This window comes from Strix aluco, chromosome 6 (assembly GCF_031877795.1).
Source record: "Strix aluco isolate bStrAlu1 chromosome 6, bStrAlu1.hap1, whole genome shotgun sequence".
In the NCBI taxonomy this organism is placed as follows: domain Eukaryota; kingdom Metazoa; phylum Chordata; class Aves; order Strigiformes; family Strigidae; genus Strix; species Strix aluco.
The window spans coordinates 38,784,667-38,810,425 of record NC_133936.1 but is presented as its reverse complement, the minus strand read 5'-3'; the positions used below and the strand labels follow the sequence as shown (position 1 = coordinate 38,810,425).

Sequence of the window (25,759 nt, the reverse complement as noted above, 5' to 3'; positions counted from 1 at the left end):
CATACAGCAGCTCCACATTAAATGATGCATTCACTGTCAAACATAAGAATGATGGTTTCCTAACAGACTAGTGTTCATCAATGCTTTAAAAAAAAAACCAAAACAAAAACAAAAAAACCCCACCTTAAAAAAAAAAAAAAAAGGGCAGAATCCAGGCCATGCAGCATTTAAGAATGAGTAGCTGTCACAATCCAGGGCATTTATTTCATTTTCAGCTCATGAGAGATGTGACAAAATAGAAGAGGAAGAACAAGAGAATACAGGTGTTTTAAGATGTCACTTTGTTCACTACTAGAGGTAAAAGAAGGGTGGGAGGATGTGAGATGACACCAGTTGTTAATGGGATTTTTGCCACTGAAAAAAAACGTGTGCAGGATGCAGCTAGAGTGTTGCTTCATTAACCACTATTAGTCATCCATTTCACAACTGAATGGGGGAACACTTGATGGCTTCAGGCTCTTCTGGAGTTTTGGTTGTTTGTTTTTTCTTTTTTTTTTTTTTAATAACATCTCTACTTTAAAAGTGCAAAGCTCTCCCTGTGCACAGCAGGTAGGGTTATGTTCATCACAAAAGTTAGTACTGAAGAAATGCCCATGACAAGAGCACTTGGGATGTCAACCAGATCAGAAATAAAATCCACACCTGCTTCAAAATTTGGTCTTGGCACTTAGCACCAATTGCTCAGAGTCCCATGGTACTCAAAGGCATCACAGCCTCTGCCCACTCCTTTGCACTTCTCAGTAATAGCTCTCATCAGATTTTATATCCTTCCTAAATGTTTTAGAATTAATTTTAAAAACCCTAGACTATCTATCCATCCTTATTCCCCCTCTACACTTGAAGCTTCTTGGGACCCAAGAAGGGAACTTCAGAGTACATGCAAGCAGCCTAGGTTTGCTCATCTCCTCAGCATAGCCCAAAGTGCACTACTTTCAGTGTTGATAGCTTCAGAAAAAGCACTGCTGGGTGGTACACAGCTCCACCACCATATATCTAGCAGTAGCTGGCAGCAGTATTTCTTGGCAGGGCCTGCAGTTATTGGGGGATACATAGGAGTTAGGTAACTACAAGCTAGCAGTGCCCTGCGTCTGGCATCTCAGGCAGACAGAATGTGGCTGGAGGAAAATGCTCCATTTTAGCTTACTCTAGCAAGTCTCAGAGAAGTTGTCCAAGTTTGAATCTTCCTGACTCCAGAGTGTGCTGTGTACGTCCTGCAACATGGAGGAAAAAAGAGAGACGCATGTTCCTTAGCTGGTAAGTGTTTAGAGGCAGGCACTATATATGCTGCAGGATGCAGTGCCATTGGCCACAGAGCTGCTGAAGGCTCTCAGCAAGTCTGAAGGCAGATGGTGAGTGATAACATGCACCATGTGGCACAGTGAGTGTCCGCTCTGTGGACACCATTTGCAGGTGTTGCCAGAGCTGAAAAAGCAGCAGACAAGGCCAGAGCAAAAGTGAAGGAGTCACTTAATCGGGATGGGTAAAGTACTGCAACACTTTCGCCTTGATTCAATTTTAATGCCCACAATCACGGCACAAAATGCTGGACAGCAACACATAGAAATCTTTGGGGAGTTCTCCACTTCTGAAGCCAGACACAAGGCTGAGAGGAAGCCTTTATGATACAGTGACAGCCACCTGAATTCAGAATGTTGAACCAGAATTTAAAAAAAATAATAATAATAGCCTGAAGGACTGAGCAGAAGTTGGAAGCAGTTCCAAGACACATATACCCTTCCTCTCCCACCAAATTGACAGGCTGAAGAAGATGATTCTTGACCAGGGTTAAAAACCAAACAAAAAGTAGCTGCACCATGCTATCAGATGTTGCAGGAAATTGTGGGGAATTCATGTTCATCTGTCATTAAAATCTCCTATCACATTCATCACCATGGCAGGCATCTATGGTATCATTGGGCGGATCAAGCAGGAGGATGTTTAGTTGTTACATAAAGTTGTAAAATCCTCAATAATCAGCAATGGAAAGAGAAAGCTACGTGTCTTTCTATGGGAGTTTGGGGCCAGGCTCTAGTAGTCCAGCATGAGAACAGCTGGGAGTACGGACCCAAGGAGGGCGTTTCTAAGGAGGAGCAGGCTTGGTTACGAAAAGGAACAACCCCCACATAGGATCACTTGTATCTCCTTTCATCTCCTCTGCTGTGGTGGTGTCTGGATCTACCCATCTAGTAACTAATATTTGATCCTGTGTGGAAATGGGGAGAAGATGGTGTAGAGGCTGGGGAGAGGATGGCTTTCCAATGACCCATCAAAAGCATTGGCTTGGAATTAGTGTATGTTAGAAAAAAAATCAGTGCAGATGCTATAAACTACATGTAAAGATGGTTAGGTGGATGCTCTGAGATCCTCTCTCTTTTGTGGAGCCAGAAGCAGTAAGATTGCAGGTTGAAGATAGTTCTTCTATGCAATGTTTCCATTGTCAAACTGTCTGTAGTGGAAGAGACTCCTGGAGTCCAATTTCCCAGAGTATTTGATAGCTTCAGCAAAAAGCTTTGTCACCTGTCAATATAAAGCAGAGGAGGACTGAGCATTGCAAAGCCTTTTGCAGAAGGCCGAGGTAATAGAGCAGGCTCCAGACTTCTGCACTCACACCCTGAAACTACCCTATGCAGGTCCAGCCCTTGAGTCCATCCAAATCAATACCAATTTCAAGGTGACTGTGCATGGGTGTTGGCGCCAGCCCTCTGGAGTCCAGCTGGAGAGACACAGAGGTGCTGGGCTTTGGCAAGACAGCTCTATCCCATGAGAGCTGTTGTTTCCCTCTACAGCCCAAGCCTTTAAGAGTACACAGGGTTGTTTTCCTCTCTCCAACTCAGAGATTAAAACTCTGCAATCAAAAGGTTTCAGTGAAATGCATCAAGCAGGTGTGGTAATTTTGGACGGAGACCCCTGTTCTGGTTGTCAGTGTGTGTTTCGCTAGTAAGAAAAGGATGGGTCTTCAATTTCCCATTCCTGCTAATCATGTTTGGCATTATCCTATGAACTTACAGCTTGGCATTCTCTCTGCTCTCCACTACTCCAATCACAGCAGAAGATTTTGCACAGCTGGACACCAGCTCATGTCACTGGGTTCCATGTCAGTGCCCACTGAAATCAACGGGAATTTGGCCACTGTGCTTAATGAGAGCCAGATGAGGCTCTTTTGTGACAGTTGAAGCCACTTGCAAAGGAAGTCAAGGTACTGCTGGCAGCAGGAGTCCCACTTTGCATTACCAAACCTCTCCTCCCCTATCAGTATGTGAAAGGGGTTTGTCAGGAGCTACAAAAACATAATGACTGGCAATTGGGGACTACACCAGGACAGGCAGCAATTCCACTTGGATGGCCCTTTGGAACTGTATTGCCCCAAGGATCATTCAAGAAACCCCAGCTACATCCTGCTGTAAGGTTTAAGGACCGAACTGGAAAAACATCCCACTAAAAAAATATTGCCATGCATAATTTAAACATGTTACAGGCAATCCTGTGCAAGAAGTTTGCTCTGAAGTGAAAATGATACAGCAACAACTTCAGCTGCAGTACAGGACTCAAGATTTTCTTTTTTTTTTTTTTTTCTTTTTTTTTTTTTTTTTTACTTTGAGCAATGTTATTTTGTATAGTAGCAAAAAAAAAAAAAAACCCATTCAAACAATTGTGTGGCCATGATTTTCAGGCACATTATTATTTGTCAGAGATAACGAGGGTCCAAACACACTGGAATCTAAGGTCACAAGTGCTTGGAAACTCTGAAGGCTCTTATGACTAAGAGGAGAAAGAACAACATGGGAAGTACCTGGAAATTAGTGAGCAGAGCAATCCCGCTGTCAATAGCCATCCTCCGGATCACATAATTATCATGGACAAACTTGGTGTTGCTGTTAGGCAGGTTAATCACCAAATCTATTTTCCCATCCCTTACCAGCCTGAAGAGACAAGGCACAAGACAATATCACAGTGTGTCTTGCTTAATGAAAATCCATGATGAATAGCACAGGCATGCAGGTAAACAACAGTGAAAATTTTCATTTGAGTTTAGTCTTACATCCCAAGAAAGTAGGGTTGAGGGGCTAAGGTACTAAGCTGCGACTCAGGAATTTGGGCTTTATTTCTGTTCTACTCAGTGATGCAAAGCAATATTCAGCCTTCATATAGCTCAGCACAACTCTGTTAAAGGCATAACTGACTGTCATTAAAGTCTAAATATTCAGATCCCACATATCGTTGCATGAAAATGTAACATGAAGGAATACATCCAAGCCATATTAAATAGGACTGTTCAAGGAGATGTTCATTAATTAATCTGAAACCTCCCTGCTGTGGCAATTCCAGACAGAATCAGATAAAACAAAATTTTTTTATTGAATCCAAAGTCCCATTAAATCACTATCATTGATCTCAACAGGGCCAGCAATTTGCCCCTTGTATTTGCTGTCCTGGATGTTAACACAAATTTGACAAGGTATTATTCTTACCTCCTGACCGGAGGGAGGCTCGGACTCTGGCCTTCCTGCAATGGCCATGCCACAGGATTTGCTGGGATACCATTAGCATTGAGCCAGTCTGAGGTTGCTTCTGTGGCATAAAGCTGTTTAAGGAAAAAAATGGTTACTTACTGTGTGCTTCATAATACTGAAACTTTGCATTTAACTCATGTGGGTCTAACCCAACACACAGCCTGGGTGTCAGAGCTGATTTTGGAGGGCATTTTTCATCACAAGGGTGTCTCTCCATATAGGCAGACACAGAGAGAACAGCATGACTTTCCCAACTTTCTGTTATCTGTGATTTGCTGATGGATGATAGTCAATGAATGGTAGGAACACATCCAGAAGCAGTTAAATGGCTTAGGAACAGCTAAATCCCACTGAATTTCAATAGCGCTTAAGTTCAATCACTGACAAATTTTGTCTTTTTTTTTTTTTTTTTTTGCCTAGCATGAAGTTTTGAAAGGCAGAACTGTAAATCCAGTAGTTACACTAATGCCATTGAGGAAAATAGTACTTAAATACTTAATACTAAGAAGCTCTCACCGATCTTCTGTGGCTGTGTTGTTAGTTACCTTTCAGTAGGGATATGGATGCAATGTGATGCAGAAGAGTTTCAAGAGGGGTGTAAACACCACAGATTTCATGTCTGCAGCTTGTGAATACCCCTGAAGATGAAGCACTGCAAAGACCTTCTCCATTTAAAAGGTTTCCCCTTCCTCCCCTCCTGTCATACATGGCATCCTGCTGGCATTTTTGTTTCTCGGAGAACTTAGAGGAGTTTATAATGTGACATCCTGGGTGCAGGCTGATAGCAGAGCCAGGCCTGTTCTTGCCCTCATGACAATCCCGTATGTTCAGTTAAAAATAATGAAAACTTTTAGTTGGGTATACCTGCTGACTTTATGGAACACTTGGCTAAAAATTCCTGTTGTATTTCAAAAATGTCCTTTTTTTCTCTATCTCCAAACAAACTCCAATATTCTCCATTCCTGTAACAAGCTAAGTAGGTTTCAGATTTTGAAAACTCTCACATTTAAATAACTGAAACCACCTACCTTAAAACCTCCCTCATGTAGTAGTTCTGCTATGCTGAGGAATCTGGGGCGGAAGGACTTCTGAAAGAGGAAATTTATTAGATACAATATCAAAACTAGGATTTAGAACAGTGTTTTGTTGGGCAACACGAAGTTCCTCCAGACTGTGTCAGTAGGCAAATACACTTTTCTGTACTGTGTGTGCATGTGTGCAAAATGTCTGGATGAGCATGTACAGTGCCATTCCAAGAAAACTGTCTGCATCCTGAACCCCAAGTCACTCCCAGCTAAGACATATTTTGTTACAACACTAGAGTAAGTGTTGCTAGACTAATTTCAGTGGCAACTACAGATTTACTACTGCATGTTAAATATCTGGGCACTTCCCTTTTCAAATACACCAACTAGAGTCTCCTCTATTCTTAATTATAAATCTTTTTAATCATTGCTCAAACATTTGGCCTTCTCTTCTGGCAGACAACATGTATGGACAGGCTTTGGGTTGCTTTTGGAGACTGTGTTTGCAAATTCACATGAAGAAGAGCCTGTGTATGCATGAGTTCACTTCTAACTCCCATGGGCATGTGGAAATGGAAAACACAAAAACACTCAGGAGACTGAGACACCCTATTCCCATGAGGACCTGAATTGCCCAGGTACTTAGGGCACCTTTGAAAGACTCTCTCATAATGCATACCCAGATCCAGCATAGTTTAGAAGTAGTAAAGATAAGACGACCTCCTGTAGACATCTACATGTGAACAAGCCATTTTAGAGCAACAGGTGAGTGAAAATTCGATCCCAGCATAACTTTCTTCGGGATATTGAAGGTACAGCAATGCAAAGATCAGATGCAACACATGCCTTTCTCACTGCCAAGGCAGGCCAAACCTTGCTTTTAACCTTAGCCTGGTCTGGCCATTTGCAAGTAAGATTATTGCAAGCTCCCTTGTCCCTGCTGGAGCTACTGATAGCTTAACCTTTAAGGGTGAGAGAGCAATATTCTGAAGGGTGAACGATTTCCTATGAAGAAAAGGAGTCAACAGGGTTTATTTGAGCACTCTGGAGAGAACCTCATTCTGAAAGCCATCTCGTTCTGTACACTAACTGGAAAACATAAATATACAATGTGACAGGGTTGGCAGCTTCCCAGTCAGAGAATGGTTCTGCCTTCTGGTCAGGGGGGTTGGCTTTCACAACAGTATTATAAACTTCTATCAAACATGTACTGAACACTTGTGACACATAAAACAGCCTCTCCATGAAAAGAAATTACAGCTGTCAGCTTGCATCGGAGCAGCTTCAGATTTACAAGCTGGCTGAAAGAACCTGTGTAAGAAACCATTAGTTACTAAAGGTGAAAAGTACAAGCAGATTTATTTAGTGGAAGATATTTATTGTAGGAGAATTGTATTCTTTTTCCTTTATCGGAAAAATTCTATTTCTTATAACCTCTCTCTCATGTTTGCTAGCATGCCTTGCTATTTGTAAAGGGCTACATCCTCAGTTAATGCAATACAGCTACATCAGTTCTCACTAAAATCCAGTTCAAAACGAAGTCAGCTCATCTCCTGTGATAATCTTGAATTCTGTATCCAAATCCACTGTGGAGCATGCAAAAATTCTAGTACATAAGGCACAAAGGCAGAAGGTTACCTTGAAACAACAGACTTGGAGTGCTGGTATTTAAAAATAAAATACTCCATCAATGCTTTCCGCATCTCGTGGTCACCAGCACAGATGTAAGACAGATGCACTCCATCCCAGAGATATCACTGAATAGCCCAATCAGGAAAGAAAATAAAATGAGCTTTTCAACTCCTCTTGCATAAAATATAAATTATTTAATGGCAGACTCAGGGTTTCAGCATCATAGATTTCTCCGCATTGTGAAAAGAGGTCAGATTACCAGCTTGCAGACTGGCAGAGATTCATTTGTCTAACAAGAAAGCCATACTCCATTTCCCCTGGGAGAGCATTAGGCCTTTAAAATCCTGGGGAACCTTGACCTGGGCAATGTCAGAGTGCTCACAAGTGAAGAACAATCCAGCAGGCTTGCAGCCCCGGCTGGCTGCCCAACCTGCCTTGTCCTGTCCCGCAAATGTCGAGGGCTGCTCGCCTGTTTGACCTTGAGGATGATTCCTTTGTTAGCAACATTCCTGCATGGCCCTAGTAAGATTACCACTGGAACTCCAACCAACATGGAAGCCCCTCAGCAAGGCTGGGTTCATTACCTGGGCTTACTGGACTGCAGATCACAGCAGAGCCATTTGACTCTTGATTTGCAAAATTCCCAGAGTGAAACATTTGCAAGGAAACAAAGATCTCCCTCTCTGCTATTGTTAACTACATCTATTTGACCTTCGCCTTCAAGAAGGCAGCCTTCTCTCATCTCAGCATAATTAATAGCAATAGCATAAAGGTGCAGTATACCAAATAACCTAAATATGTTGAGCCTAGATACATTTGGGGGAAACAGAATTCAAGACCATTTGGCTTTTATTTCTCTCTCTGCAAGAGTTAGAAGTCCAGTGTAAAAATCAGAGCAAGCCACTAGTCATGAGCAATGAAGCCTCCAAAAGCAGGGTATGTTTTGAGTTCACCATCCACTGCAGATGAAACATAGCACAACCAAGCGGGATGGTGGACGTGCTCCTGACAACAATCAGCCCAAGTGCACCAGAACAGCTGGTAGAAACCATCCTGCAGTTTGAAACCCAGGGGCCTCTGCCTGGGGAGGGACATCCACCGCATCACCCCCTCACAGCAGTGACATTTAAACATTAAGCAATCGTGGAGAGGGGTAACCTGGTATCTGTCCTTCTGAGCCTGTATTTCCCCACTGAGGATACACTGACAACATTGCCAGTTTGAGGTAGATGATCTCATGTTTGTGATTAAAATGAGAACAACGTTGCTGGTGTTCACAGCCTGCCTTATAACCTCATTCCTTGTGTCCCTTGTTTCTGCAGCGAGGGGCTTCCCTTTGCTCCAGCCTGTAACACTCAGGGAAGACCACTCAATAGTCTACACATCAGATCTAGGTCAGCATTTCAACATTCCCTTCTTGCAAGGCTTATTTCCCCTCTGTTTAACTTTACACTTCTTGTTTTGGAGTTTAATTATGTAAGAAATATGCTGAGATGAAGAGAGACTTTAAGCGATTGATCTGTTGTTTTCAAGTTTCTTTTGCAAGAAAATGAACTGTAAACCACTCATTTAAAAGGACAGAATCTTGTTACTTCAGAAAGGTTTGGGGGGTTGAGCTTTTAGGGTTCTTTTATCTTTTTTTTCCCCTTCTTTTTTTCCTTAAGACCTTTGTACAAAGAACATTTGGCTCAGTTTAACAGATACTGACATAGAACCTACATAAATGCTTTCTATAGATAAAATTATTCTTTGCTGCCTGTTCCCTTTTAGCTGCTATCAGGAAAATAGGCTTAAATATAAAACATGGCGCTCTCTCCTTTTTTCTTCTCCTGACTTTTCTTTTCCCCTTTTTTAAATGCTGTTTTAAAAATCTGAGGTGATTAGATATACAGTAGAGATACAGTACCAACTACCAAGAGTTTCATACTGAACTTTTAAACTTTATCTAGGTAGCAAGCAAAGACTTCTGCTAATTTGAGGTAACTTGGAGGAACAGCTTCAATCCATAGATATGTATATATGTGTATATTTAAGGACTAAGCAGTAATCTGTGTTAGCAGAAGTCATGTTCTTTTCTGGCCACATTTCCCACACTTCCTTCACATCCTCTGCTGGCACAGACAGCCCAACGCATTTTTCACACCTTGGTTGTCTGACAGGAAAATTCATCTATTCTATTTTTTTTGTTTGTTTTATTGGCTTTATGCAATCATGTAGGGCATAAGCTTATTACAAGCACAACGGGGAAATGTCAGGAGGCAATCAGTTGTCTTTATGGGGCCCAAGAATGTTCTAGTTGCAATGGAAATGTCTGAATTTGTTTGAGGAACATACACACATCTCAAAGTTTACAAGTGTATCTGACTTCAGCACCTCCTGCAGCTGGTAACTACACTGTGATAAAGGACCAACACGTTTTGCTTTTCTGCCTAGCTACCTTTTCACCCTGAAATGCACATCCTCCTTACTGATACAGAACTGTGAATGGTGCAGGGATGTTCCTAGGGCAAACCCATCAGGAACTCCCTCATGTAAAGGCTGTTTGCAGAAGCCACTGCACTGGAGGACATTTCCATCACACCATTTAAACTTTCTGTCACATATAGCAACTTTGAGGGATGCTGACGGCAAGAGATGAAACCCTAAACCAAGCTCTAGTCTGGTGTGGAATCACAGAGCCTGCAGAACATGTGTCTGAGAGGCAGTCCCTAAGAGGAGAGAGCTCTGGCAAGATACAAAAACAAGAAACATGCCTACACAAACGTAGCATTGGCTTTTCCTTCCCGAGCTACTTACTCCTATCTGATAGGAGCTGCATGGTAGGGAACAATATTGGCCATGCACCATGATCAAACAGGGAAAGGAATAATGGCAGCCATGCCTCTAGGCAGTCAGGAAAGCAGGCTGCAGGGTGAAGACTGTTGTCCTTTAACCCCTCGCCCCCTCCGCACTCAAGTATATCCCCATCATGACTCCAATGAGGAGAGGAACATGACAGTGCCATACCTGGTGGAGGTCTCATTGCCTGACAGCGTTACACCAATAACTAGCCCCAAAACACCCTAACAACTTCACGTTTTCTACACTGTCGGACGACACTACAGGTCTGCCTGGGATAAAATACATGCAGCTATGGGGAAAGCTTAGCAGGTCCAGCTTTGCATTATGGAAACTGTCTCACTGTTTTGGGAAGGTGGAAAGGAACTGGCTTCAAAAGGGCAAGAGGCAATGTACAGATGATGGGAGTTTATATATCAGGATCGGAAAGTGGCATCCCCAGGGCTCCCATTTGGGAGCAGGCTCTGAGTTCTAGCCGGGATGTTTCTCTGAACTGATTGTCTATGGGCTTTGTTCCCTACAGGAAGGTGACTTCTAATTCTGTGATCCCAGGCCTCTGCTTGCAGCAAATCCTGGGGGTTTGCCCCCAGCAAACTTCTGCAGCTCCCAGTAGAAACTATCAGGAGCCAGAGGTAAAAAAAACAGGCCAGCCCCAAGGAATCCAGTAAAGATCTCTCCATGGTGTTTGTTCCTCACTGTCTTACTGCACTTCAACACGGACTGCAGAGAAACACATTTAAGCCATAAAGATGCATGAATGAAAACAAGGCAACAGTTACTGAGTTCCTCTGTGTCGGTCCTTTCTCAGCTGTGATTTTTAGGACTCACCTGGATTCCAATCAAAATTCCTTCCTTAGGAAACATAAACCCTGTGGCAAGCATAGCCTTCTGGAAGGCAGAGTACACATCATCCCCAAAGCATGCAACCTGGGAAAAGGCACAAAGAAGATGGTATGAGGGGAAAAAACAAAACCAACCCAAACCCATTGCTTTAAGAAGAAACAGGAATGAAATTTTTAAATAGGCTCTTTTGACTTCTTTACACAGAATCAGGTTGCTCTTGCATGGAGCCTGCAGGCGGGGGCAGGGAAAAATAAATCAGAAAATCATTGCAGACAAATCTCATAATTTTAATGAAGCAATAATGAAGGAATAAGCAACGCTTTAGTTACAAACAGCACACCAAGGAGTAACAACAATTGATTCTGCTGAGTTATGGGAATGCTGTATGCAGCCTCTGCTCCAATGTTTGTGAGTGCACTGCAAATTGTTTAACATTATATAATGCTTAAATACCAGTGAGTGTTCTGCATGCAGGCATGTTTCTCTGTGTGTATGCTGCAAACTGGGGTAAGACAGTGCTTGTGCTGGCGTGTACTTCTGGCATTTCTTGTGAAGATAAACCATGGTATATAAAGATGCTTTTCGATTAAAAGTCCACAGATATACAAAATTCAAGTAAAATGTTAGTATGTACTTAGGAAAACAACAAAGCAATTATGCCAATTCATAATAATTTATTTTATATAAACAAAAACTTGATAAAGAAAACTATAAAAATCATTTAGCAGTTCTCCATCATGCAGAACTGCCTGTGGAGCTCAGTCGCTGACAGATTGTCATACGGTAATGATCTTCTGAAAGAACTAAACTGTGTTCCGTACCAAAATTGGAATTTGATGACAAAAAGAGGAATGCATGAGCTTTTGTGAAAGTTAAAAAAGAAAAAAAAAAACCACAACTAACCTTCATTTTTTCTGGCCAACTCCACATTTGTGGAAAAACAGTGAGAAGCAGAAACTGTCACAGATTTTTCTCTTTGAAATAACAAATCTACACACATATACAGATGGGATAAAGGGGCTGATTGAGAATTGCTCTCCCATTTTCCTCTTAAGGTCCTTCCCATCACACAGTGAGCCCTCACATTCATGGTCTCACTGTTACCATGGTGAGCAGAAACCAGTATTTCATGTAAGAAGAACAAATGATGATTTGCCAGATCTTCTGAAGTAAAAAAAGAACAACTAAACAAACAAAAATCTCGCAAGGGAAGGGATAAAAAAATTCTTGACAACTAGTATCTCAGCTTTTCTCTAAAAACTCATCCTTGAGTGTTCAGCATGTTCTACAGTGTATCTGGCCAAAGGGTTATGTATGTTTTGGACTTTCTGGGGTGGTGGGCAGCCCCCTGCCCTGTAGGCTTGGATCAGGGGTTTCCAGCCTGCCAGGAGAGGTTTATCATTATGGTGTGGTCAAATCAGCCACAGTACTCAAAGCGATCCTAAGCACTGTCTTCTGCTGTTCTGGGAACCACAACTTCCAGCAGTATATATCTCTGCCAGATAGATGTGACAAATTCAAGCCCAAATCAAGCTGTGTGTGTGAAAAATGTCTTTGAGGAATAATTGAGCATTTTACCCAAAGCAAGTTATTATCCTTACTTCACTCATAAGAAAGACTTTTATAACTGTCACATTTTATGGCATTTGTGAATATGGATCTTTCCAACTCATAAAAGTTAATAATCCCTCCTTTATGACCAAGGTAATCTGTAACTCCATATAAAGCTCAGAAAAATAATTCTGGCCCTTAGTTACAATTTTATTCCTTTTTCTTTTGGGGGGGGGGGGGGGGGGGGGGCGTGTCTGTGTAGTCAATTTTCTTCTGAAAATAAGGAAGTCACAGAAGTCACTTGGCTTTTTTCTGCCCATTAACTTCACTGAAAGGAAATCTTCTGCAATACTGATTTTCCACACGTTATGAAAAGCAAAAATAAAAGTAATTCTAGAGACATGTAGGACACCTAAGTCTGTTCTTACCTTGTATTTGGGTATAGTGCTTTTTCATACTAAAATGATAAGTCTTTCCTAAAGAAAACTTCTCATGTAGACATACCCAAGGTCATACCAAATGGAGCAGCCCACAGTCTGCTACCTGCCTAGCTATGGTAGAACTGAGTTAAGCCTAATCTAATTGCCTCAGTATTTAATCACTTCCCAAGTGGGCTTTCTAGATCAGAATAAGTTTCTTGACACCACAACTTTTCTAGAAGTAACAGAGCAAGCAAATTTAAAGATAGCTTGTGTATATCTACAGCAGCTATTGCCAGCTCCATAAACAAACCTCTTTGTTCTAGATGAGTTAGTATCTTTCCAAACGATGTAGATGGAAACCTGTACCCCTTGAGGGGTGAGGGCTCCCATCACTGCTGAGCCTACACAGGAAGAGAAACAGCTTTGTGCCTTTATAGTGTGCCATGTGTACACCAGAGACACATTTCAGAAGCACCTCACAGCCCTGCTGTAGAAAGAGTGGGCAAAGTAGCCCAGACTCCCTCTCATCCTACCAACAGTCATTACTGCAGACATCACATTTTATTCACTTTTTCTTGCTTTTTGCACCTTGGGACATGCCTTGATGGTTACCAGGCAACAACAAAAATATCACCACACGTATTTGTTGCTTTTAAGTAACTAGCATGTTCCAAGACCAAACACTCATGACCTGGAGTTTCGATATTGCTGTTCTGGCATGTGTCGATGGGGGGATTTGAAAGCTGTAAACATTTGTCTGGCTAGAAGCAGGTGATTCATAAAATGGACTGACACACCAAGAACCTCCCAGAACCCGACAGCTCTCAGATAAACTCATTTCAGGCTGTCACACCAACCAGGTCCAACTGAGGGAGCTGACACGCAGGTAAAGAGGGACATCCAGTGGCTGAATAAACTGGGTTTTCCAGGACAATGTGTTTTCACAGCTAAGAAAGATGTTTTCAATTTTCTGAAGAAGCTACAGATGCCATCATGATTCAGGCAGTAATAAGATCACTTGCAAAGATTCATGATGTTTAAAGGCAACATGGCTTTAAAAAAAGTAGCAAATCTAAAAGATACCTCCCCAGTAGAGGCCATTTCACATCGGAGAACAGGGTCAGCATCTCTCAGTCGGGACCAAGAAAACATTGGAGCCTGGCGAATGAAAGAGCGGAGAGAGAGAAAGAGAATGAAAATTTAATGGATCATTAAAAAAACTCCAGCTATACTTGGAAGTGACAGTAAGAAACATACATGAATTAATCCAAAAAAAGCACTGGTCAAGGCTTATAAGCAAAGGAGTACTTGGCAAATGAGTTCCCCCAGCATCTTGGTGACAGACTAGAACAAATAAACATGTATTCCACCAATAAATCATCCTTCTAACTCTTGCAGTCCTGCTGAAATTCTGATGGCAGATTTCTAATCTGTAGTAGCCCACTAGCATGACCATTTTTAGGACACATTTTAAAACAGAAAGGCTGTGAAGCATCTAATTCATGAAACAAGGAGAGATACTGTCTGAAGCCAATCAGTTTTTCTGAGAAAACTGTTCTCCAACAGAAACTTTTCATTCTTAGAAATCAAATCATTCCACAAGAATGCACTCTTTTGGCATAAACCAGAAGAAACTTTGCAAATTATTTTCATATTTTCCCTCTCCCTCCCCGAAAATACACACCTGTAATTTTTTTTAATCTTTTGTATGAAAATATTAAACCCCCTGAGCATTATCATTATCTGAGGACTTAGGTCACTGTGGTCTTTGAGTTCTCTTGTCTATTTTGACCTTAAAAAAAAAGGAGAGAAAGAAACTCTCTGTTAAAGATTGAGCCAATGACCACATGTGGCAAACATGGAACAAATTTTCTGCTAAGAAATAATTTTCTATAGGGCTTCTCTACATCTTAAATTACTAATGGCAATTACATAAAGGTAGCATCCTTGCTGCTTAAAAAAAGAATCTATTCTTAAATCCAAAGACTTAATTCTCTTCCTGTAAGTCTCTGAGGGTGACACTGCAGACAAGACAGCTGCTGTTTCATGGCACCTAACAATGACCAACTAAATTGTGACAGCAGAAATTCATTGCAAAAGGTTTCTCAAAAAATGTCATGTGTCTTCATGACTTTTAGATCAGTTTTGCTTCTTCTATAAGTAAAGAGAAAATTTTTACAGTGGCCAACTCCACAGTCTCAAGCTGAGATATGGCAGTCAAGGTGGATTATTTCTAATGTGCATATTGCCTTGAAAGGTAACAAGCAACAAAGCCTTCTACCAGCTCCCTAACTTTTGTCTGCCATGAACATGAAAATGCATCAGCAGGAGCAGACTCTGGTACTGCAAATAAATCCTATTTAAAACTTAGTCAGTCATGCTCTATCCAGGATTTAATCTTGGTCAGGCCGTGATACTTGCGTCACTCTGCAAGCAAACATGGCAAGACAATATTTCAGTCACCAAAGCTAAAACAGTGGGACTCCAAATCCACAAAAGAGCAGCTATGTTGAGAAAGAAGAAAAGAGTTTCATATTCTTTTTTCAGAGCATTTAAGAACTGCTGGAAAAACAAAATCCCATTTCCATGCAAATATTCCTAGCAATAAAAACGTAAGAGGACAGAAAATATGATGCATGAATAATGAGAAACAGGTTTAACTGGAATATTTTTCAAAGTTTAGCATTTCCAAAGGTATTAGCAGGTTATTATATTTGACAAATCCACACAGAACACAAGCAGTATAAAAGGCTTTGTAGTGAAGCTTTCATGAATATAGTTGGGTTTTCCTCTCTGTAGCCAGCATTCCCAGGAGAGACAAAACTCTTGACAGTTTAGCTAACAACAGTGCTGAAGCCCCAGGTCTAAATAATAGAAATTTGTAAAAATAAATAAGACTAACAAAAATAAAAAGTCTCAGATTAGAATTTCAGATAATGCCTATCTGTGGCATCAAAATAACATGTAAAGCTACTTCTAGACTGACTGGTTTGCCAATAACCTGAGATGGCTTGGGCCACAAATTTGGCTTGAATTTTAATAGGTCTGAACATTTTATTAGTAGAAAGATGTTAGGTGTTTTCCATTTCCTCATTTTTCACTTGATATGGAAGCTATTAAAGCTTGAAAGTTTCTGTATAAACAATTCTCATTATCCATTGTATTTTCTGCAGTCCTGTTCTAAATTTTTATGATTAGGAACTTCAATTAATTTTTTTTCTTCCACTAAGCATTCAAAAATATCTACAGTACACTTTGGTATCTTGGGTGCTATATAAACTTAGTAATTATGAAAAGTAAAGTCTTTGCCCCACTGAAATCAAAGGATCCAAGAATTTCACCCACATATTCAGGGGATTCCATGCACTCAGCAGTCCACATCCCAAATCCTGAAGGTAAAATCTGGGGGTCACTCAAAACACAAATTTGTACATGTCCACACATAGACAGTATTGTGAAATAGCCTGAATTTCAGTGTTCAATTCTGCAAGTGCATATTTATTATGCAGTTCATAAACATGATTCAGAGTAGGTTAGAAGTAAGAAATAAAGGAAGATTGATTTTGTTAATAATCACTAGATAATTTTCCTTTTATTTTTCTCTAAAATTCCCAACATAGATTATCTTGACAGAAACTACAAAAGGTCAATTTGGCCTTTGGTCAACGAGTAAATTGTTCTCTCTGGGCATTAAAGTACTAATTGCCTATTAATGTGCTAGGTGCTGGCTCTGTTGTGGGGTTTTTTGGTGTTCTTTTGGAAACCATACCTTAATCCCAACATAGCTGGATGGAATAATGGGATGTTCCAGTGTGGGGAGGAATGACTCATTAACCTCTTTTCCAATCATCACTTTTGTGGCCACATCGATGAAGTCCACACCCAGAGTCTTCGATACAAAAGGGAAGGAGCGTGAAGCCCGCAAGTTGCATTCTATCACCTGATGGGATTAAAAAGGAGAAATACCAGGGTCAGGCACTGTGCCGTGAAGAAATAGATTGATTCATATTTCTGGAAATCAGTCCTTACTCCTCTTGGCAGAGATGCTCTTCAGATTGCCAAACAAGAGACACAGAAATTGTGTTCAATCTTACAAACAGCGATGAGGGATGGGTAGCGGCCAGCTTGAGATACAAGGAGCCTGATGTTCTGCAACTGAGTTTCATCTCTATTGTCTGAAAATTAGAACTGAGAGTAATCCAGACTTCACTTTGGAAAACGTATTATACTACACTCTAAGTTAATGTGCAAGAGGCATGGAAACATGCACAGGCATTAGGTACAACTTTTAGAAGCCCACCTTGTTCTTTTTCCGTGGTAATGGCACTTCATGAATGACTGGGCTATCCTTACTGACTTTCCTCATCTACATGTAGAAGTCATTCAGTGACCCAAGCAAGAAAAAAAAGAAGTTCTGCATCCTGCTGAGAAGCACACCATGGAGTTCATTAGCAAAAGCAGAATTGCTGTAAAAAAGAGGGGGAGTGAAGGGGGGCAAGAATAGGTCAGTAAAGACAGAATGGAAGAGAGGCCTTTATCCAGAGAAAATGCAAGCACAGCTGAGGGAAAGCAAGGAAGGAAAAACCCCATTCTGTCCCTCTGTGCAGTTTCTGAATAACTATGTATGAAATAGAAGAAAGGTGAAGAATGGTAAGTACATTTTTCTCAACTAATAGCCCAAACAGGATCTTTCACCAATAACGCATCTCTTCTATATTACATCAGGTTTTCTTTCCATTCACCACTTCCTCAGTCATACTCTGCTCACATTCCTCTGGCCTTCTTCCATTAGCAACAAAAATCCAACTGTTAACCATAAAGGGTCAGACATCTGCTGTACTTCTGTTACTGATAGCTACTAGGGCCATGCTATTTAGATAACCATCTTAATGGCTAAAACACTTAAATTGTCTTGCTTTCTTTCCAATGCCTTGGAAGGCTTATTTTAATGATCAAAATAGCTAAAGATGGGAGAGGATATCAGAGATCTGAAAGCAATGATATTCAGTTCATAGGATGAGGGGCAGGTCCCAGTGCTGTCCATCATATTCAGAACTGTTAATTTTGGGAAGGACAGCAGCCCACAGCAAAACAAAGCTAGTGCTGAGAGACAATGCAGGCAGACTCACTTCACCCTCCAGGTGAAGGCAGGGGAGGATGCCCTGTCCCACACAGACAGGGAGAGCTGCATGACTAGGTGTGGCACAGGTGAGCCACATGTTGTCAGACCAGGCAGGTTAGAAACCCACAGTTGCTACTGCCACAGAGTTTCCATGGCAGGGACCGCAGGAACCACATGCCTGACTATCCACAGCAGAGCCCAACTTCTTCCAACAGCCACAAGAGCTCTTACCAGCACATTGTTGCCTCGCACCAAGAACTGAATATTGAATGGACCAGAGATGGCAAAGGCATTTGCAATCTTTTTTGTAGCAGCTTTTACCTATAATAATAAATAAATAAGGTAAAAATGTGTGTATATATAACAAATAAATAAATAAATCCCACAGACAGCATCATGGCAATAAATCACCTCACATGTGGATTCCTTTAAGTGTTGTATCTAGCACATTTTTTCTCTACACCTTCATTTTGGCAGTAGCATTATCTTTCAGAAGCAAACATGTTTAATTTGCCTGGTAACCTAGAGCACAAAGTGCTACTTGAGGGCAGAAGTAAAAATCAGCTTTGTGTGTGTGTGTGTGTGTGTGTGTGAGAGAGAGAGAAAGCAGGGGAAAGGAGAAAGAGAATAAAAGCCTGCCCTGTCTGTAGTAATTCCTACACTGCACACCTAAGCCTTTATAGCATTCTTGGTGAAATAATGAATAATGATGTTTTGCCATTTAACTTTAACTACTCAGTTTTCCAAGAGTCCCAAAAGTCTTTCACCAACATGCCTGTCCCATCACAGATCAGTGGGAGGTGTCTTAGCAGATATACTCTGGAACAAACTGGGAGAAAACACTATGGTCTTATTTTCTAGGTTTGTCACAAAATCACATGCCGTTTCAGTACAAGTGTTTCAATAGCTTTGCTTCAGGAGATGGCTATTTTCAGAAACAAGGCCTTGGACATCATTGTAAACAGAGTTGGAGCACAGACCATTGCATTACAGCTCTTTCTAGCTTCCAAACAAACCCTTAACAGGATGACATCACAGGGGATAGGACATTTCATTTAGAAAATGCATTCTGACAACTAACTCTGTATCACTAGATTTATTCTTGAAAGGGGAAAAAGTCAAGATTAGGTGAGGTTCATTCATCCTGATATCCTTTCTAGAAAAGCAGGCAGCTAGAAAGTCATATGCCTGATTTAATCATTTAAGGATTGTGGGAAAAGGAAGTGGAAAGTGAACCATGGCATATGTATGAATTAGACAATCCTTTACTGCTATGGAAGCTGGTTCTAAACCAATGAAACAAAAAAATCCAATGGGTCTGAAAGTGTGTATATCTACTGCTTAAATTAATGGGATACAGTTCAGATGATCCTATGTACAGCATAGCCAATCACAGGGGCACATTGACATCCTACACTTGCACATATCCCACTGGCCTTTAAAAAAAAATCGGTGATTTGATTTCTCCATTGGTAATTGAGCTCTCCCAAGCAAAGAGAGAAAAAGCAGATGTAAACTCTTACTTTCTTTTCTCTTTTCAGTGCTAGTGCAAGACCTACCTTCTCCAAGGCTCCCTGGCTAATACTCTGTGTGGGTAACACAAGGGTGGCATCTCCAGAGTGAACGCCTGCATCCTCCACATGCTCTGAAATAGCATGTGAAATAACCTGCATACAGTAACAAGAGAGCAGTCAGTCACCTCACACTCTCTCATGAACTGTTCCCCCATCCCCAGCCCAGCACAGTCTCCTGAACACAGCTGTATCCAAAAGAGGATACAGATTGGGGGGGGGGGGGGGGGGGGAATGGAATTTCCCGAATTTTTGGGGAGAATAGGCCTGAAGAAAACACAAGGCATATGAACAAGGCATCTTTCATACCATGGTTGAGCAAACTGTGAACATGATAAAACCTGCCACAGTATGGAGATCCTAAGGCGTCCTTCCTCTCTCTAACACACATTGACTCAGAAGGTAAAAGCTAATTAGACTTTAAAACAGCTAAGTCCTGCTTGCCATGAACACAAAAAAGTTGTCATTCCCCAACAGAAACAAGTATGGACTAACATCACTTGTACTTTTTTTTTTTTTTTTCTCCCCATTCTTTTGTGTTGTTTTAATCATGGGGAAAAGCAAGCAGAGGAAATTCAGGTCTAAGGATTTAAATTGTACGAATTGCATCAAGGCGCACTACCTCGATACCGAAAAAGTGATCTTGCCTGCTGGTTAAAAATGAAGACAGAAACCAGAATATTTCTGTTAAATGAGAAGTTTGTGATTTTTTTTTTTTTGTGTGTGTGAGAACTGTCTTTGATCAGCAATGACATGCAAGGTTGTAATAATAAAACTACTGTGGTAATATCATAACACATGCAGATACAATTCTGATGGAAGTAATTTGTGAAGCCAGTGATTTGCAAATCCAGTAAAAATGCTTTAAAAAAATAACTATTTAGATGTATATAATAAGGTAGGTTGATCTTTTCAAGCACAATGTTTTTGAACCCAAGATGAATTCATCTTTTCTTGTTTCTCCACTCTTCTCAGCACGAATCCATGGCTGTATAGGTAATCATGCAAAACACACATTTTTGCAAATCTCCAATCCTGAAAAACTTTACTATTTTTTACTATCAAAGAAAAGCAAAGTTCTTACTCTTCCTGCCTTTGCTACAGCATCCATTTCCACCTCACGGGCATCTTCAATAAATTTAGTGATTACCACAGGGTGATCCTGTCATCAAGACAAGATAAAAGAAGAAAGTTTTTATTTGAGAGTATTTGGGGACCATCCAAGCGCTCCACTATTCATCACTGGAAAACCTTTGGAAGCAGAATCCCACAAGACCAATTTATTAATATCCTTATTTCCATAGATAAGTGAGCTTTGCAAAGCAATAATGGGGGGAAACTTGGCATGATTACCCCAAAGCCACTGAAGCAGTAATTTGAGTCCTCCATAACATCACCATGACAGGGAAATTTGGGGCAAAACCACAAAGAGCTTTTAAGTGAGATCATGGCAAAAAGAAGATAGTGGGACACACGCATGGATCCAGTGACCTCTGATCCTGTCTCCCAAAGACAGTGCTCACCTCCAAGATCTTCAATTCTTCCCTCCTCTGAGCCTCCCAGCCACCTCACTGGACGTACTGCTTCACAAAGTAATTGATTCTTGGCATACTTAATGACTTTGTATAGTGACTGTTTGCTATTTTAAAGAGTCCTATATTTTCAGTAACTGATCCATTCCTTTCTCATTTCTCTGCCTGGTTTCCTAAATCTCCCAGGGAGAAGTTGACACTAATTATAGCTGGCCAGGAACAAACTGTCCTTGACTCTCAATATGTTCCCTGGTATACATTGTCTTCCTCCTCTTCTTCCTGCCTATCTCTGGGATGTTAGCACACACTTCCCACTCTCCTCTAATGCTTTCTCCTTCCAGCCACCTGCTCCAACAGACAGTTAAAAATCTAATCCGCATTCTTCCTGGCCAGCTTTATGTCTCAACATTTTACCTGTCCCATCCACTATTAACTGCCTGTTATTTATTAGAGAATAAAATGGAATAAATGACAGTCTGTGCATGCTCAAAAGGCTCCTCTTGAAAAAATATAAAGCAACTCCAAAAGTTACAAGACACAATTCGTTACATTTATCAGTGCAAGGGTAAATTCACAGGCAAGGACAATGCCGCAGCCTACACTGTTTCATAAATTTAGTGGCTTGTGTCCTGTAACTTTCTGTCTTGTTGCAGTTTTTCACCAGAAGATTTTATATGTGCATACAACCTTGTTTACCCCAATCTGTCTCAACTCACACAAGAAGTTTTGAACATTATTGACAACATAAATGCCATAATGACACAACACCATAACAGCAAAGTAGCTAAAACAACAGAACAATACTGGTTAGGCACTTTATCCGGAGATGCTCTGTTGGATGGAGCAGAACTAGGTAAGGCTTTGTAACCAGAAAAATGAAGCCTGTATCCCACAAAGATGCTCATGTTCAGTTGTATGCTCACAACTAGTATTGGTAGCTTCTGTGGAACCACTCACAGGCCACAAAGCCTTGACTGGACTAAAAAAACCTTCCCTAATTTAGAAGCAGAATACAGTATGTTTGTTTCAGTTTGCTTTTTGCTAGCTTAGCTTCAACTATACTATAGCTTTTGTCAATATAAAATGCTGGATGAAGAAAGAAGTCTTCCCTTAGTAGTCTGACTACACTAACAAAAAAGTGTGTAAATCTAGTGTAAGTCTCTGCATGATCAGGACCAGAGCACCTGAAGACTCATGGTGTGCAACTGGTCATGTTTGCAGCAAGTGTCAGTGCCTTGTTTGTGTAGCAGAACTGGACATCATAAGGATCCCATGAGAACATCCACTCTTTCCTCTAGGAATACATCACGTATTGCCAAGGCTCTACAACTTCAAATCCCAGCAGGGCCTCCTGTACCGGGGATGAGACCTCTGAGCAATGAAGAACAACATTGCCCAATTCAAGTCAGTCAAGCTGTGACAAGTTACGCTGACCAAGGGTCACTTTCCTGGGCTTCAGCCTCCTGTAGGGTACCCATTGCCATCATGAAGCTATCCCACAGCACAAGGAAGTGATCTGTCCCATTGAACGTGGCTTAAGGCTGCTGTCTGGTCTGCTTCTGTGAGCGTGTGGGGAAACCCAAAGCAGAGTACTTAAGATGAAGTACAGAGAGAAGCTAGGTATTTTGGGAGGCTGAGCACTTCTAAGAATCTGGTTTCTACCACAGGTTGACCCTGTTGTCTTTTGAGAATTGGTTGTATAGTTCCTTCTTATGGAAGTAACAGTGGTACTCTCCTGCTTTCAAAAATCCCTTTAAAGTTTTTCAAAGATGGTAATAAGTGGCCTGCTTGCCTCCACACTAACCTATCCTTCAGGATATGATTGCTTTACAAGGTATCTCCCTCTTTCATTCCATCTTTTCTTGCTGAAACGCTAAACTTCAATTATTTGCATCATATGCTTAAAAACCACATGGTTTTTCTCTTGTTCAAACTTTAACCATGTAAGAAATACCCTGAGTAAGTAGTAATATGTCTGGCTTCCGTAGCCAGTTGTGTTTTCAGAGTTCCTCTTTGACTTACTTATTTTTAACTCCAAGATTCCTGTGACAGTAGTGTTGATGGTGCTACAGTACTGTTCTGAACAGTGACCATTCAAAAAACAAAGGGAAAAAAACCCTCAGAAGAAAACAGACCAAAAGGCGAGGCCAAACTCAGAGACTGTCGAAAGGTCAGACTTTGACTACTGTATGTTCTTCATTCAACCTCGATCGTTTTACTTTCTCCTCCTCTCATATTCTCATCTCTCCAAACATCCCTTGTACAATAACACTGATAGAAGGTATAGAAGAAATGCAGGCTTTGAATTGTTTACTATGTTCTGAAGCATTCATGTCTTTGGGAAATTGCTCAGATTTTTCTTTCCAAATTTCAGCATACTAGACCAAATCCTTCCCTTTGCCAGAAAAAGACACTTTAAAAATCCCCAAATTATCTTTTGAAAAACATTTAAAATGGAAACCAGAGTTTTCATCTTCTGCATTAGATACTCTGAAGATCAATAATCCCACTGGATTAACAGTAAGCAGGCAGCAGTCCTGCTTTTGCATCAGAGGAAAATGGAACTCAGTACATGGTTTGGAGAGTTAAATGTCATAGCAAAATCTTGCAAATGTTCCCGCATTTAAAAGGATAAATAAATAAAAAAAAAAGGTTATTGATGAGAGAGATGATGCTAGAATGAAGTTTTAAGTTGTTCAAAGAAGCCAGGCAAAACAGCAAAACAGTTGGGAAGCTGAGTGAAAGATGTTATCTGCTACTAGCGAGCTTGAATGGGGTAGGAAGGGTCTCAGCCCACTAGCCTACATCTATTTATATAATTAACTGGTCAGAAATGGATACCTGGGTACAACAGCTAACTGCTGTCCCTGCTCCATGCAGGCACCCCAGTGGTATCAGTAAGGATGCTTGCACAGGCACCCATACCTGACTGTTAGGGAACAAACTGAGGAGTCAAACTCTAACAAGGGAGTCTTCCCCCAACAAGGACGGGAAAGATGAGGAAGACACAATACTGAAACAAAGAGATGGAAAACACAGTAGAGGTGAAACAAATACAGCAAACATGAAAAAGCAGGAGCAGCATAAAGACTGGTACCTGAGATACTCTGGTAGCTTCTGCTAAGAACTTCTTCATTTCCTCTTCCGTGAATACCACATTCATTGCAGACCCACTGTGAGAATGGCAAAGAAAACAGGTCAGCTTCCCTTGTGACTCCAAAGGAGATATCAGTGTTAGACACCACACTACAGGGTTGCCAACTACCTTCGTATGAGAGAATAGCCAAGTAAGCTCCTGACTCAAGCCAATTGCTCCACTCTTGACTGAGAGAAAGGTAGAGCTAGTACCTAATGAACTTCTGCTATTCCTTCCCAGAGAAGATAGGTGACCTCCAGAACCATAATGAAGAATCAAATAAAGAACTGCAGTTGTGTAGCCTTAGCACTGCTGCCAAGTCCCCCTTCTGATGCAAGCCTTTAAAGCTCCGCCTAAGCTGGAGGAGATGGCTAGTCAGCCAGGTAGCCCCTCTAAGGACCCAGACTCTCCCCATGTGTGCAGGTTAGCTGTGAGCTCAGGACAAACAGATGCTTTGCTCATTGTACCCCAATTACTCATCAGGGACAGATGAAGCCAGAAATACACAGGCCACCAGTAATGGTTTCAAAGGTGTAAATGCAGATGAAAATGGGCTGTTCTTTGCTGGCCATTTCACTGTGTCCCTCCCCTAATGTCTTAGTCCTTAAAGGAGAGGCACAGAGAGATACAGACACTGTATCTGAAAGCTACTTTGAAATGTAGCTGTCAGTAATACCAGAGAGGGGGATCTGGGAGAACATGGCTCGACAGTCAGTGATTCAGGTCCCTTTTAAAGACAAGAATCTTTTAAAAAAGATGTTATGTTGGTCATTTCTACCACTGATGCTCAGCTTCCCCTTTGCTTTAGTGGGCAAGCCCACAGAGACTGTGGGGAAAAGTGGAGGAAGGATCTATCCCATGAAATCAGTCACTTTAGCCTAAGATAAATAGACACAAGTACCTAGGTGATTATACTTACCAGACTACCTCTTCAGCTGATGTAAAACAATAGAGCTCAGCTAAATCCATGGACCTATGTCAGCAGCACCACTGAGGGTGTGAGCTGGTGCACACAGTACATAACTGCTGGGGAAATGCGCTTAGTTCTCCAAGGCAACTGGCAAATATTAAAGGCCATATCTGTTCAAAGGATGAAAAAGTCTAGCTGTGGACCTGCTGCTGTTCTGCAAATAGAGGCCAGACGGTGTGCTGTGCTAGGGCTTTTCACTTTCTATTTCCTTAAGTTTTACATCCTCCAGTTTCATTTTTCTCTCTGAAGTCCCCCTAACCTGCACAAACACCCTTTAGCAAATACTTATATGGAAAAGGCCTATACTGAATTTAATATGGATGGAAACAATAGGCTAAAAGAAGCGTTCCCTAAAAACCTGAATAACAACATCAGGAGCCCTTTCTAACTTATCTTCCTGATCCAAATGCTGTTTTTCAACTTTGTTTCACAACCCCACTGCAAGCTTCAGAAATTGCTTAGAAAAGCCACATTCAGCAGTCTCTTCTAAAAGATATTTCCTTGAGGATTGAACATACAAGAAATCCTTCTCCTTTTCAGATAAAAATTGGGGGGGGGGGGGGGGGGGGGCAGTTCTCCCTGAAAATGAATGTTGTGCCTCTTCAT

At 41.2% G+C, this 25,759-nt stretch overlaps 1 protein-coding gene across 1 annotated transcript in view; it reads right to left on the bottom strand.

Annotated features, from left to right (window-relative positions):
* Window positions 1-2,418: 2,418 nt before the first annotated feature.
* Window positions 2,419-25,759, bottom strand: part of CPS1 (carbamoyl-phosphate synthase 1) — a 94,792-nt gene continuing 71,451 nt past the window's right edge. The window contains exons 28-38 of the mRNA XM_074828319.1: window positions 24,145-24,220; window positions 20,600-20,677; window positions 19,504-19,611; window positions 18,176-18,265; window positions 16,592-16,762; window positions 13,906-13,980; window positions 10,835-10,933; window positions 5,540-5,599; window positions 4,470-4,582; window positions 3,791-3,920; window positions 2,419-2,517 (exon numbers count right to left, since the gene is read on the bottom strand). Of these exons, the coding sequence (XP_074684420.1) occupies window positions 2,419-2,517; window positions 3,791-3,920; window positions 4,470-4,582; window positions 5,540-5,599; window positions 10,835-10,933; window positions 13,906-13,980; window positions 16,592-16,762; window positions 18,176-18,265; window positions 19,504-19,611; window positions 20,600-20,677; window positions 24,145-24,220 (1,099 nt within the window). The remainder of the gene's footprint in view (window positions 2,518-3,790; window positions 3,921-4,469; window positions 4,583-5,539; window positions 5,600-10,834; window positions 10,934-13,905; window positions 13,981-16,591; window positions 16,763-18,175; window positions 18,266-19,503; window positions 19,612-20,599; window positions 20,678-24,144; window positions 24,221-25,759) is intronic.